Source organism: Desmodus rotundus, chromosome 10, assembly GCF_022682495.2.
Source record: "Desmodus rotundus isolate HL8 chromosome 10, HLdesRot8A.1, whole genome shotgun sequence".
NCBI lineage: Eukaryota > Metazoa > Chordata > Mammalia > Chiroptera > Phyllostomidae > Desmodus > Desmodus rotundus.
The window spans coordinates 39,340,555-39,352,413 of record NC_071396.1 but is presented as its reverse complement, the minus strand read 5'-3'; the positions used below and the strand labels follow the sequence as shown (position 1 = coordinate 39,352,413).

General features: G+C 56.7%; 2 protein-coding genes across 3 annotated transcripts in view; one reads left to right on the top strand and one right to left on the bottom strand.

Moving 5' to 3' along the window:
• Positions 1-7: 7 nt before the first annotated feature.
• Positions 8-3,571, bottom strand: LTC4S (leukotriene C4 synthase). Of its 2 annotated transcripts, none has more exons than XM_045188272.3 (5): positions 3,328-3,571; positions 1,733-1,815; positions 1,554-1,624; positions 1,378-1,459; positions 8-1,148 (listed from the first exon to the last, which is right to left on the bottom strand). In XM_045188272.3, exons 1-5 carry the CDS (start codon positions 3,376-3,378, stop codon positions 1,007-1,009), a joined length of 429 nt encoding a protein of 142 aa, XP_045044207.1. In that variant the 5' UTR covers positions 3,379-3,571; the 3' UTR covers positions 8-1,006. The 2 variants fall into 2 exon arrangements, with proteins under 2 accessions (XP_045044207.1, XP_024407027.1); XM_024551259.4 differs by having other exon boundaries at positions 1,733-1,832; positions 3,328-3,553.
• Positions 3,572-10,676: 7,105 nt separating this feature from the next.
• ARHGEF18 (Rho/Rac guanine nucleotide exchange factor 18) overlaps positions 10,677-11,859 on the top strand; it is a 76,175-nt gene continuing 74,992 nt past the window's right edge. The window contains exon 1 of the mRNA XM_045188265.2: positions 10,677-11,037. The gene's annotated coding sequence lies outside the window, so the exon portion shown is untranslated. The remainder of the gene's footprint in view (positions 11,038-11,859) is intronic.

Here is an 11,859-nt window from a genome sequence, read left to right as displayed (position 1 = left end):
CCTGCTGCCACTGCCGCATGGCTCCTTACAACCTTGAGCCCATTTTCCCAGGACAGTTCGGTCTAGGTTCTGGGGTACCTTGGAGGATCTGCAGGTTCACAGGTGGAGCAGTGCAGAATCTGGCCCCTGGCTCCCTGCAGGCTCCGCAGGGACCCTCAAGCGCCGCTGCCTTCCATTATCCACCCCAACTGCCTGAGGTGGGGCCTCTCAAACCCAAGACATCTCCCCACCTCCTTGTTCCTCCTTCACTGGTCTCAGCCTTGCCCTTGTCCGGCCCCCAAGACCCTGCTCACCCCTACACTGTTTCTGACACATTTTAGGGTCTCCCGTCCACTTCGGGGCCATTGCCCACATTGTTGCCCTGCTTGGAAAGCTTCTCCCCTGCCGACTTGGTTAAAAGTCACCTTTTTTTCTTTTCGGACGTTATTTCCGGCCAGTAGGCCCTCCCCGAGTCCGGTCCCTCAACACACCCGGACTTTTTCTTGAAAGAGCTATCACGAGGACACTGCCCACGTCCATGGTCCCCACGGCTCCGTGGCAGCGTGCCCCGAACACCTCCGCTATTCTAGATGGCAGGGACCAAGTGCTGACAAGATCAGCTATGAAGACCAGGGGACGAGGAGTAGGGGCAGGCCTAAGAGTAAGGGGGCAGGCTCGGAGAGTGCTGATCGCAGGGAGTGGGGTGGACCTCGGCAAGACCGGTGTCTGCGGGCTGGCGGTCCTGCTCTGCGGGCTGGGGGTAGGGCGGAAATGGACGGATCTTGGACCGCATGGAGCCCCTGCCCGGGGAAGACCCCTTTCCTCTCTCCGCCCGGCTCCCGCTACCGCCGGGAAGCCCACCGGACTGCAGGCTCCACCTCGTTCGACCCAGAGAGAGCCTTCGGGATCCGGTCACCAGCACTTTAATTAGAGCCTGGGATAAGGGCAAGCACTGCCACCACCCCACCCGCCCATTCTCCAGACGGCCCGGCTCCTCTCCAGCCCCTCGGACCCCGCGTCCTTGGCCTCAGGCGCTGGGCAGCAGTGTCCCGACGTGGTCCAGGAGTGCGGAGCGCAAGGAGGCCGGGAGGAAATGGGCTAGCAGACCGAGCGCCGCCAGCGCCACCAGCAGCCAGAGCGCATGCGCGCTCGCATACAGTGGGGCCAGCCTAGGGGCAGAGCTCAGCGGGGGCGGGGCAGGGTGGCAGCCCCTCCCCCGGCTCACGGCCCCGCCCCACCAGCCCCACCAGCCCCACCAGCCCTACCAGGGCTTCCACCCAGCCCTCTCCGCTAGCGCCCGAAATTGCCCGGTATCAGGCCAGTTCCCTGGTGCCGTCAGTCTCGCCCCGGCTGTCATGACGCAGCCCAACAGCCGCCTTTCCCTGCCCTGGTTCTCACCTTTGCTGCGAAGAGCGCGCGTAGCCCTGAAAGTAGCGGAGGCGCGCGAACAAGTAGGCCAGGCCGCACAGCGCCGCCGCACCTAGGGGAGGGGAGGGCCGAACGGGGTGGGGTAAGCTCACGGGTGCGAGGGCCCTTGAGGATCCAGTGCGTGCGCCCCTGCCCTGCTCTCAGACCTTCGTGGAAGAAGATGCCGGCCACCCAGAGCGTGGCGAGGAACAGCGGGAAGTACTCGCTGCAGTTCACTCTGCGATTGGGGTGGGGCGATGTGAGGGCATCCACCACGGCCTAGGACCCTGCGGCCCAGGGCTCCCTCGCTCCACGCCCCGCCTCGCCCCCTCCCGCCGTGTCTCACTGGGCTCGGTATATGCGCTCGAACTCTGGTGGGCCGGTGGTCAGCGGCGGAGACACATGGAAGGCCCTGCGCGCGGAGATCACCTGCAGGGAGAAGTAGGCTGGGGGCAAAGTGGGTTGGAGTCAGGTCTGGCCACCCGCAGCCTCTCCCGGGCCCCGCCTCCCATCTGGCCTCCCACCTTCTACTCCTGCTTCCACAGTGAACTCTTTGGGACTACACTCTCCAGGGGACCTCCAGTCCCTGCTCTGCTCCGGGCTTGCCCTGAGTCCATGACGCTTAGAGGAAAGGGCAGGGTGTATCCTGGGGCGCCCTGGGAGTGTAGGGAAAGGGGATGCCAGGCATAGGGACACCTGCCCTGGGCAGGCCATTCAGACTTTCCTTGGACATCATTTGACTTGCAAAATACAAGCGAAAGCCCAGCCCCTCCTGTCCCCCCTCTGGATATGGCGCTTGGCCGGGGTTCCTGTGCTTCCACACGGGCATGGCCTCCTATTTCAGTTTCTCTGTGGGGTACTCGGGCCTAAATCTAACAGACATACTCTCCCCTGCCCCCTGGCGCTGCAGCCCGGGATGTTCTTGTCCAACCCCAGGCCCCAAGGGCTCTGCCACCTTCGTTCCAGCCCAGGCGGGCTTGCCGTAGGTGACCTGCATTGCAGGGGCTCTTCTTTTAACCCCAGGCCAGGCCCTCACCACACCCAGTCCCAATGCTGGGTCCCCAGCTATCTGCCTACAAGTCCTGTGGCTCTGGGACCCTTGCTGCACTGTGGGAGCCAAGGGTGGCCCCGCCCACACAGTGTGGGATCTGGGCTGAGGGCCCTGTGGCTGCAGGACCAGGGGCTGAGGGCCAAGCTTGCTGATGGAGCGGGCCTGTCCCCCAGGCTGCGTCTTGTCCTAGCCCATATACTGTGGTGTCCCAAGCAGTGGGGACACCTGGCTCAGGAATGTGTCCTCTACGGCCAGTATGAGAAGGGCACCAAGCACGCATCTTTTAGGGCCCAGCAAGTTTCAACCCTGTCCAGCTCCACGGGGTCCCACCCTAGAGGGAGTACCTTCGAAGGCAAGGCCCAGGAATGGGGCTTTCCTACTGGGACACCTGGAGAGGGGACAGCTGGAGAGGGTGGGGCCTGGCTGTAGCAGTGCTGTGTCAGGCCCGAGTCTGTCCCACTTGGGTACCCAGCACCAGGTCACCCATTCCTCCTGGCACACCTCTGCTCCCTGGAAGCCCCTGGTCTCCTCGAGGGTTTTTTATGCTAGTTGAAGTGCCACCACCTCAATTGCGTGGTGTCTGGCAGGCCTAATTCAGCCACCCCTCAGGGGCCTGTTTCTATCTGGCTGCCCTGTCAGCCTTGGTCCCTACCCAAGTTCCTCTTGCAGACATTCCTTCAGGGCTTACCCCTCCCCCTCAGCCCCAGAGCATCCCCTAGCCTCCAGTAGTAGGGGTTAGAAGAGTTCGGACCCCGGAGTCTGGGCTGGAGGCCCCACTTTTGCCCCTTACCTGGGCCCCAGGCCCTCCAGTACCTCCCGGGACCTGCAGGGCAGAAGGCAGGCTGCGGGGCTGTAAGGCCCACCCACCTCCCAAACAGGAGCCAGCTCACCTTGCAACAGGACTCCCAGGAGGGTGACAGTGGCCAGAAGAGCCACTTCATCCTTCATGGTGGTGCTGGTGGCTCCGTCGGGACAGCAGATGTGGAAGAACTTGCTAGCGGCAAGCTCTTATCAGCCTGGGTCTAGCTGCTGCTCCGAGGCTGGCCCAGGAGAGGAAAAGCAGCCTATTCTCCCGCCCCTTCAAAATGGAGGGGGTTGAGGGGAAGGGCGGGACCATGGCCAGAGAGAGGCAGGGAGCCTGGTCAGACTGAATGGGCGGAAACCAGGGTCAGAGGAATCTGGGCAGGAGACAGCAGCTGGCCGAGACAGCCTGGCCACTTCCTCCCAGTCGTTGTAGCTCCTGCGCCAAGCCCCACGCTCACAGAAGCCCCCCACCCCACCCCACCCCGGCCCGGGCGCGCTCCAGCCTCAGGGGTGTCCAGCCACCATGTCATCCTTGTGTTCCCCAGGCCCTGCACCCTTAGCAGGTCCCAGCTGGCCCTGCAGACCTCCCCGTGTCCTAGGTCTGGTTTCAGGAAACCAGAGTCTCCTCCCTGGGTGCCCATGACCACAGCTTCCCATCCATCACCAAGTCCCACTCATTCTTACATCCACTCTCAGGGGCCCCTTCCAAGCCCCACCTTGTCCCAGTCGTATCATACCCGGGCACAGGTCAAAGGTTCCTCATGGGTTTCTAGCCTGGACCTGCCACCCACTCATACACACCCACTTATTTCTTTCCCTGCCCCCCAAACAGGGCTGCTTTGTAACTCGCAACTCTGACTGCGGGCCACCTAAGCCACCAGCCCACACTGGGCGCAGGCGAGTGCTCACTTTCTGCCAGGAAGCCTTCTGCCCACCAGCCACACAGCTGCCCAGGCTCCATGTACCTGGGCAGTGCTGCAGGTGGCCTCATGGTGTGCGAGAGCCCAGCCAGGACAGCTGAATTCATCCTCTCCAGACCTCTGACCCTGGGCCAGTCCCTTGCCGTTTCTGCCTGCCTGCAGCCCTCCTTCCCAAGGCCCTGACCCTCCCAATATGCAAGTCCTGTGTTCTGAACAGAGCTGCCCCTGCCTCTCCCAGGATTGTGGGAAGGACATTGGAGCCCAAACTGACCGTGGAGCCAAGGCTGACTCCAGGTGGTGAGACGCAGTTCCGGGAACCTCCTTAGAACTTCAGAAAAGGGAGTTCAGGGTGAGGAGAGAGATTGCTGAAGACCACCAGAGGCACACACCAGCCGGAGGGGGATGGAGCTTCCGCAAGACAGAAGGGAGGCAGCCGCACCTGGACCAGCCATCCAACCTGTCCGCAACGTGAGCCCACTTCTCCTTTTCGCTCACGCTCCTTTGAGGCAGGCTTGGTGAGTGGCGGCCAAGAGCAGACCGGCACACCAGCACCAGCAGGAGAGGCAGGGCCACAAGCAAGCACCGGCCATGCCGTAGAGGGGCAGGCATAGAGCTGCTGGGTCACCATGGTGGCCTGGCCCCCCTCCCCTCCATGCCTTTGCACCCCATCCCCACCTCCTTCCCTGCTGCCCCAAGGCCAGGTTCCTGTCTGAAGGCTGTGTACCCCTTTTACTCTCCTCACCTGGTCAATGTCAGCCAGTGGCCATTCTGGCCCCTCCCCCCAACCCCAACCAGCTGCTCCCCCGCTGGGGGCGTTGCAGGCTCCTCCAGGGGCCCCAGGTCTGACCAGTAGGAGCTGTGACGGGATGGCTGACAGATGCTTAGACTCGTACAAGAGCACCAGGGAACAAACGCCAGATGCATCCTGTGGCCCTCTGGCTGCCCGCTCGGCCTTCTGCCTCCCTCCCTGAGACCTGCCCTGATCACAGCCCCTGCCCTGGCCGCCCCTCCAGCCCCGAGTCTCCTGAAGGGTGGGGCACAGGCTGGAGGAAGGCCAGTGCACGGAGCGTGTCTGTGTGCAGTGCGTGCCGTCGGTCAGCATGTTCCACGCCCGTGTGTCCCTCTCAGGGTCCCAGTGCTTGGGAGTGAACCGCAGCTCGTCTGTGGCCTGAGTGTGTGTCCGTGGGTTCCGGTACTGCTCAGGCCCTCTTCTCTGCCCCACTCTCGTTTGCTCTGAGCGTCAACATCCTCCCTCCCAGCTCACACGCTTTTGCTTTGGCAACAGGAAGTTGACCGAGAACAAACAGCAGCTCTGAGGAAGTCCCTGGTCGCATCCCTGCAGCCCTCCCCAAGGCCCCTGGTCTGCACCTCCCTCCCTCGGCACTGGCCCGGCCTCTCAGGTCCCAGCCTGGGTGAAGTCCACTCTGGCAACAGAGGTGCAGCCTAAGGCCCTTAGGGGAACAGCTCCCCCCCCACCCGCCACCCCCACCACCAACCTGCTGAGCAGCCCCACTCATCAGGAGGGAAGTGAGAAAAGTACCCCCTGAACCCGGACAGAAAGGGCCTCTGTGACACGGGACCCACGCCCCCTGCACTACAGCCCCCACATGACCCTGAAGAACCTTCTGGTAGCTGAGCTCCCCAAGGACCTCTGGGGAGTGGAAAGGCCATCAGAAGCGTTATGTTGAAAAGAAATCACAACTTTGGTGCGGCAGACCGTCATAAGCAGTACCCAATTCAGACCACAAGCTTAAACCGAAAAAGAAGAAAAAGAAAAGATTTATTTTCAAATTATTTTACTTACAGAGAGTTGCAAAAACAGCCCCAGCTGGTGTGACTCGGTGGACTGAGGGCCAATCTGTGCACGGAAGGTTTGCAGGTTCAATTCTCAATCAGGGCACCTGCCTGGGTTATGGACCAGGTCCCCAGTAGGGGGCGTGTGAGAATCTGATGTTTCTCTCCCCCTCTTTCTCCCTCCCTTCCTCTTTCCGAAAATAGCTAAATAAAATCCTTTTTTAAAGAAGATTATTTATTTATTTATTGTTAGATAGAGGGGAAGGGAGGGAAATAGGGAGAGAAACGTCAGTGTGTGGTTGCCTCTCACATGCCCTCACCGGTGACCTGGCCACAACCCTTTGGTTCACAGGCCGCCACTCAATCCACTGAGCCCCACCAGCCAGGGCTGTTTGCTGATTTATTGATGACGGCCATTCTGACATGTGTGGGGTGATATCTCACTGTGCTTTTAATTTGCATTTTCTCTGATGATTAGTGTCATTGAGCATTTTTTCATATGTCTACTGGCCATGTGTATGTCCTCTGAGAAGTGTCTATTCAGGTCCTTTGCCCATTTTTTAATTGGATCTTTTTGTTGTTGGTATTAAGGGTTTTTTAAAAATATTTATTGATTATGCTATTACAGTTGTCTCATTTCCGCCCCTTCACTCAACTCCATCCTGCCCACCCCCTCCCTCCCACATTTCCCCCCTATAGTTCATGTCCATGGGTCATACTTATAAGTTCTTTGGCTTCTACATTTCCTACACTATTCTTACCCTCCCCCTGTCTATTTTCCACCTATCATTTATGCTATTTATTCCCTGTACCTTTCCCCCCTCTCTCCCCCTCCCAATCCCCTATTGATAACCCTCCATGTGATCTCCATTTCTATGGTTCTGTTTCTGTTCTAGTTGTTTGCTTAGTTTTCTTTTGTTTTGGTTTTAGGTGTGGTCATTAATAACTGTGAGTTTGCTGTCATTTTTACTGTTCATAGTTTTGATCTTCTTGGTCTTAGATAAATCCCTTGAACATTTCATGTAATAAGGGCTGGGTGATGATGAACTCCTTTAACTTGACCTTATCTGAGAAGCACTTTATCTGCCCTTCCATTCTAAATGATAGCTTTGCTGGACAGAGCAATCTTGGATGTAGGTCCTTGCCTTTCATGACTTGGAATACTTCTTGCCAGCCCCTTCTTGCCTGCTAGGTCTCTTTGGAGAAATCAGCTGACAGTCTTATGGGAACTCCTCTGTAGGTAACTGTGTCCTTTTCTCTTGCTGCTTCTAAGACTCTCTCCTTCTGTTTCATCTTGGGGAATGGAATTATGATGTGCCTTGGTGTGTTCCTCCTTGGGTCCAGCTTCTTTGGGACTCTCTGAGCTTCCTGGACTTCCTGGAAGTCTATTTCCTTTGCCAGCCTGGGGAAGTTCTCCTTCATTATTTGTTGAAATAAGTTTTCAATTGTTTGTTCTTCCTCTTCTCCTTCTGGCACCCCTATAATTTGGACGTTGGAACGTTTCAAGATGTCCTGGAGGTTCCTAAGCCTCTCCTCATTTTTCCGAATTCTTGTTTCTTCATTCTTTTCTGGTTGGATGTTTCTTTCTTCCTTCTGGTCCACACCGTTGATTTGAGTCCCAGTTTCCTTCGCATCACTATTGGTTCCCTGTACATTTTCCTTTGTTTCTCTTAGCATAGGCTTCATTTTTTCATCTGGTTTTCGAACAAATTCAACCAATTCTGTGAGCATCCTGATTACCAGTGTTTTGAACTGTGCATCTGGTAGGTTGGCTATCTCTTCCTCGCTTAGTTGTATTTTTTCTGGAGCTTTGAAGTGCTCTGTCATTTGGGCCTTTTTTTTTTTTTTTTTTTGTCTTGGCGCGTCTGTTACTCAAAGGGGCGGAGCCTTAGGTGTTCCCCGGGGCGGGGTAATGCTGGTCGCTGCGCTGTGACGCTGTATGTGGGGGAGGGGCCGAGAGGGAACAATGGCGCCCGCTCCACTCTGCGGGATCTCAGCCACTGCCTCCGCTACCCACAATCAAATTGGGCCCCCCCCCCCCCCCCCCCCGTGCTGGTTCCTGAGTGGATGGGCTTGTGCACACTCTAGGCCCCTGTGGGTCTCTCCAACGACCTTTCCTGTGAGGCTGGGAGTCTCTCCTGCTGCCGCCCCAACCCCCACGGGCTCTTTCAATCAGAGGTCTGAGGCTTTATTCCCGCCCCCGCCCCCTGCGCTGGAGCCCTGGGGTGCCGCGGTCTGCTTCACTCCCTGCCGTTCATCCAGGTTTATCTGTGCATGAGTGTGGGGCTGCGGGGTGCTACCTGCCGCTCTGCCTGCCCCCTTCTCCGCCACTCTGAGTCCGGCCCTCTCGGTTTATCTGTGCACGAATGTGGGGTCGCAGGGTCTGCTACTGCTCGGACTGCCTGCCCTTTTCATCCCACACTCCGCCAGTCTCGGTCCGCCATGACCACGCGAGTCCCCTCCGCCCTGGTGCCCGTCTCTGCCCCTCCTACCGGTCTGGATGTATGTTTCTTTTTTATCTACTTGGTGTCGGACTTCCCTGCCGTTCGATTTTCTGTCAGTTCTGGCTGTGTGAGGAGGCGCAGTGTGTCTACCTACGCCGCCATCTTGGTTCTCTGTCGGTATTAAGGGTTTTTTTAAAGATTGTATTTTTATTTATTTATTATTTTAAATATATTTTATTGATTATGCTATTACAATTGTCCCATTTCTCCCACCCTTTATTCCCCTCCACCCTGTACCTCATTCCACCCTCCCACATTCCCCCCCACTTAGTTCATATCCATGGACTATACATATAAGCTCTTTGGTTCTCCATTTCCTATACTATTATTAACCTCCCCCTGTCTATTTTCTACCTACCATTTATGCTACTTCTTCTCTGTACCTTTTACCTCTCTCTCCCTCCTCCCCCCTCCCCCACTGATAACCCTCCATGTGATCTCCATTTCTGTGGTTCTGTTCCTGTTCTAGTTGTTTGTTTACTTTGTTTTTGTTTTGTTTTAGGTTCAGTTGTTGATAGTTGTGAGTTTGTTGTTATTTTACTGTTCATAGTTTTTATCTTCTTTTTCTTAGATAAGACCCTTTAACATTTCATATAATACGGGCTTGGTGATGATGAACTCCTTTAACTTGACCTTATCTGGGAAGCACTTGATCTGCCCTTCCATTCTAAATGATAGCTTTGCTGGATAGAGTCATCTTGGTTGTAGGTCCTTGCCTTTCATGACTTGGAATACTTCTCTCCAGCCCCTTCTTGCCTACAAGGTCTCTTTGGAGAAATCAGCTGACAGTCTTATGGGAACGCCTTTGTAGGTAACTGTGTCCTTTTCTGTTGCTGCATGCGTGACTGCAGGCGTGGTCACTTGCACAGTTTTGTGCTGGTGTGAACCAGCTCTCAGGTGGAGGCTGCGAAGTTACAGTGTTTGCCAGTCTCCATGGTGCAAATAACCTGGTCACACAAGCTCCAGTGCGATGTCACCAAACATGGAGCTGGGAAGATATCGTACAGCATGTAACCAGGCAGGTGATAGATGGATAGATGGATAGAAAGATACATAGAAAGATAGATAGACAGACAGACAGATAGACAGACAGATACGGCAGGTCCTGGAATAACATCATCTCTTTCAACATCATTTCATCATGATGTTGATGAGATGCTGTGGGAAATCAACTGTTTATGTCAACAAGCTTCTGGTGAATCCATCATACACCAGTTGGCTTAAAGCAGAACCTACTGATGATGTTAACTGAGGCCTTACTGTGTAGATATATTTTATATCAGTAGAGAATAGTACACCGTGCTTTTCATATACTATTTCCACCAAGCAGGTTCAGTAGATATAACCTGACAAGCAAGAATGAGAGACAAATGTAGCAAAATAATTAGAAAGTGAACAATTTCCGTTTTACTTTATCGTGGTAAAACCTGCCTGACACAACATTTACCACTTAACCATGTTTAAGAGTGTAGTTTAGCAGCAATAAGTATCTGGCGATGGGTTTAAGTGGTTATTACACTTAACATAACTTATTTGACTGTCAATTTGTATAGTTAAATTGGTATGACGGCTGCACTTAGCCAGCTCACCGAGTCCCTGAGCATTTCACAACAGGTGCTGGGAGCCGGGACAAGCCGGCCGTGCCCGTCTGTGTCTCCTCCCGGGCTCCCTCCGGCCTCCTCGGGGTGCTGGTGTGTGCCCCCACGCTGTGTGCGCCCGTGCACCCGCTGTCTCCATGGGGAGACTGCTCTGTCTGCACACCGCCCTATTTCCCTGGGCCCGTGGGTGTCTCCCTACCTGTGTGCTAAGCCCATGTGCATGAGGCCACATGCCCGCGCACCTACCTGCTCTGGTGACGTGCTGGAGCCGAGTCTGGGCACTTTGCCCTCACTCCATACCCAGGGACACCCGCTGGGCAGATGGAATCAACTGTGATGGGGGCGTTTATGCCTCAGGAATCAGCAGATGCCACACGTCAGGGCTTCACTTTTTACATTCTTTCTTCCTCTTTTTTTTTTTTTTTTTTTTTGTCAGAGAGGTGGTTATTAACGAGATACCAGCACACCATGGGGACCCAGGTGTCTCCGTGCCCGGTGCGACTGTGTGTGCACGGTCAGGAGCGTGTCCAAGCAAGCATGTCTCCGTGGCCACACGTGACCTTCGTGTCCCCATAAGTCTCTGCCTGTGTGCCCACGGGAGGCCCAGGGCTCCGTTCCTCTTTGGCAGTTGGCTCTACAGGAAGCTGTTGGGGTGGGGGCGAGGGTGCCGAGGCTCCCCCATCCCCCACCCACCCCCGCAGGACACCTGCGCGCACAGGGACGAGTGGCAGAGGGTGCGCCCTGCTTCTCGGACCCCAGGCCCGCACTGGGCTCAGGCCCCTGCGGGCCCTCAACTGGGCACAGAGGCACCAGGCAAGCGTTAAGGAAAAGGAAGTTGAGGTCGCCCTGCGGTCACCCCGGGCTCTGGCCCGCGGCTGTGCCCCCTGGGCAGGTTGGAAGCCTTGGCCATGGGTGGTGGGCGCTGCAGGAGCTGGTAGCCAGGCTGTGCACCTGCAGCAGCAAGCACACATCTCCATGGGGTGAGTGACCACCTTGGGGGCTGGGGGGCTGAGGGACAGACGGACCGACACAGACAGATTGGCAGTGAGGTCCGGGGGGCCTGCAGGGCAGTGGACAGATGGACCCTCCAGTCCCCCTCTACCCTCTGGACAGCCTGCTTTCGAGTGAGTGACCGCGAGGTTTGACTCGCTCTTCTGTCCTGCAGAAGTCTGTGGTCCATGACAGGCCACAGGGTGAGACAGGAGGATGGAGCTCCTGGCCACCGACGTCTGGGGACTGGGACAGTGGATGAAGGGCGGGGGGTGGGGGGGTCTCAGGCTCCCTGCGGCGGAGTCTCCAGGCATGCTTTGCTTCTTAAACTGGAGATTTGGGGGCCTCCCACGGACCCCCCTGAAACAGAATCTGAAGGTTGGGGCTGGGGAGTCTGACTTTCAAAACAAGCACTTCTGCTTCAGGCTGACATCTGAGAGCCAGCCCTGAGAATGGCTTCTCCCCACTCTACTGAGCTCTTCCAAGGAGAAGGACCTTCCACAAGGCAGCCCTCCAGGTTGCCCCCCAGGAGGTGCTCCTGGCTCCCACCGTGGCCCAGCTCAGGGAGCTTCACACTCCCGCTGCCTGGGATGGGGCACAGTGGGGAGGAAGGCTGTGGTTTTGTGCAGGGCACACCCAAGCCTCTGCTTCCTTCCAGCCCCCAAAGCCACAGGGCCAACAAGCAGGTTTCAGGCCCTCTGGGGTCTGGGCAGGTGGCCCAGAAACGGCCAGGACTGGGTGGGTTTGGAGTGGTTGGGTGAGGCCAGGGAGGATGGAGCTGGTGAGTGAGGCTGAGGCCCGTCATGAAGGCC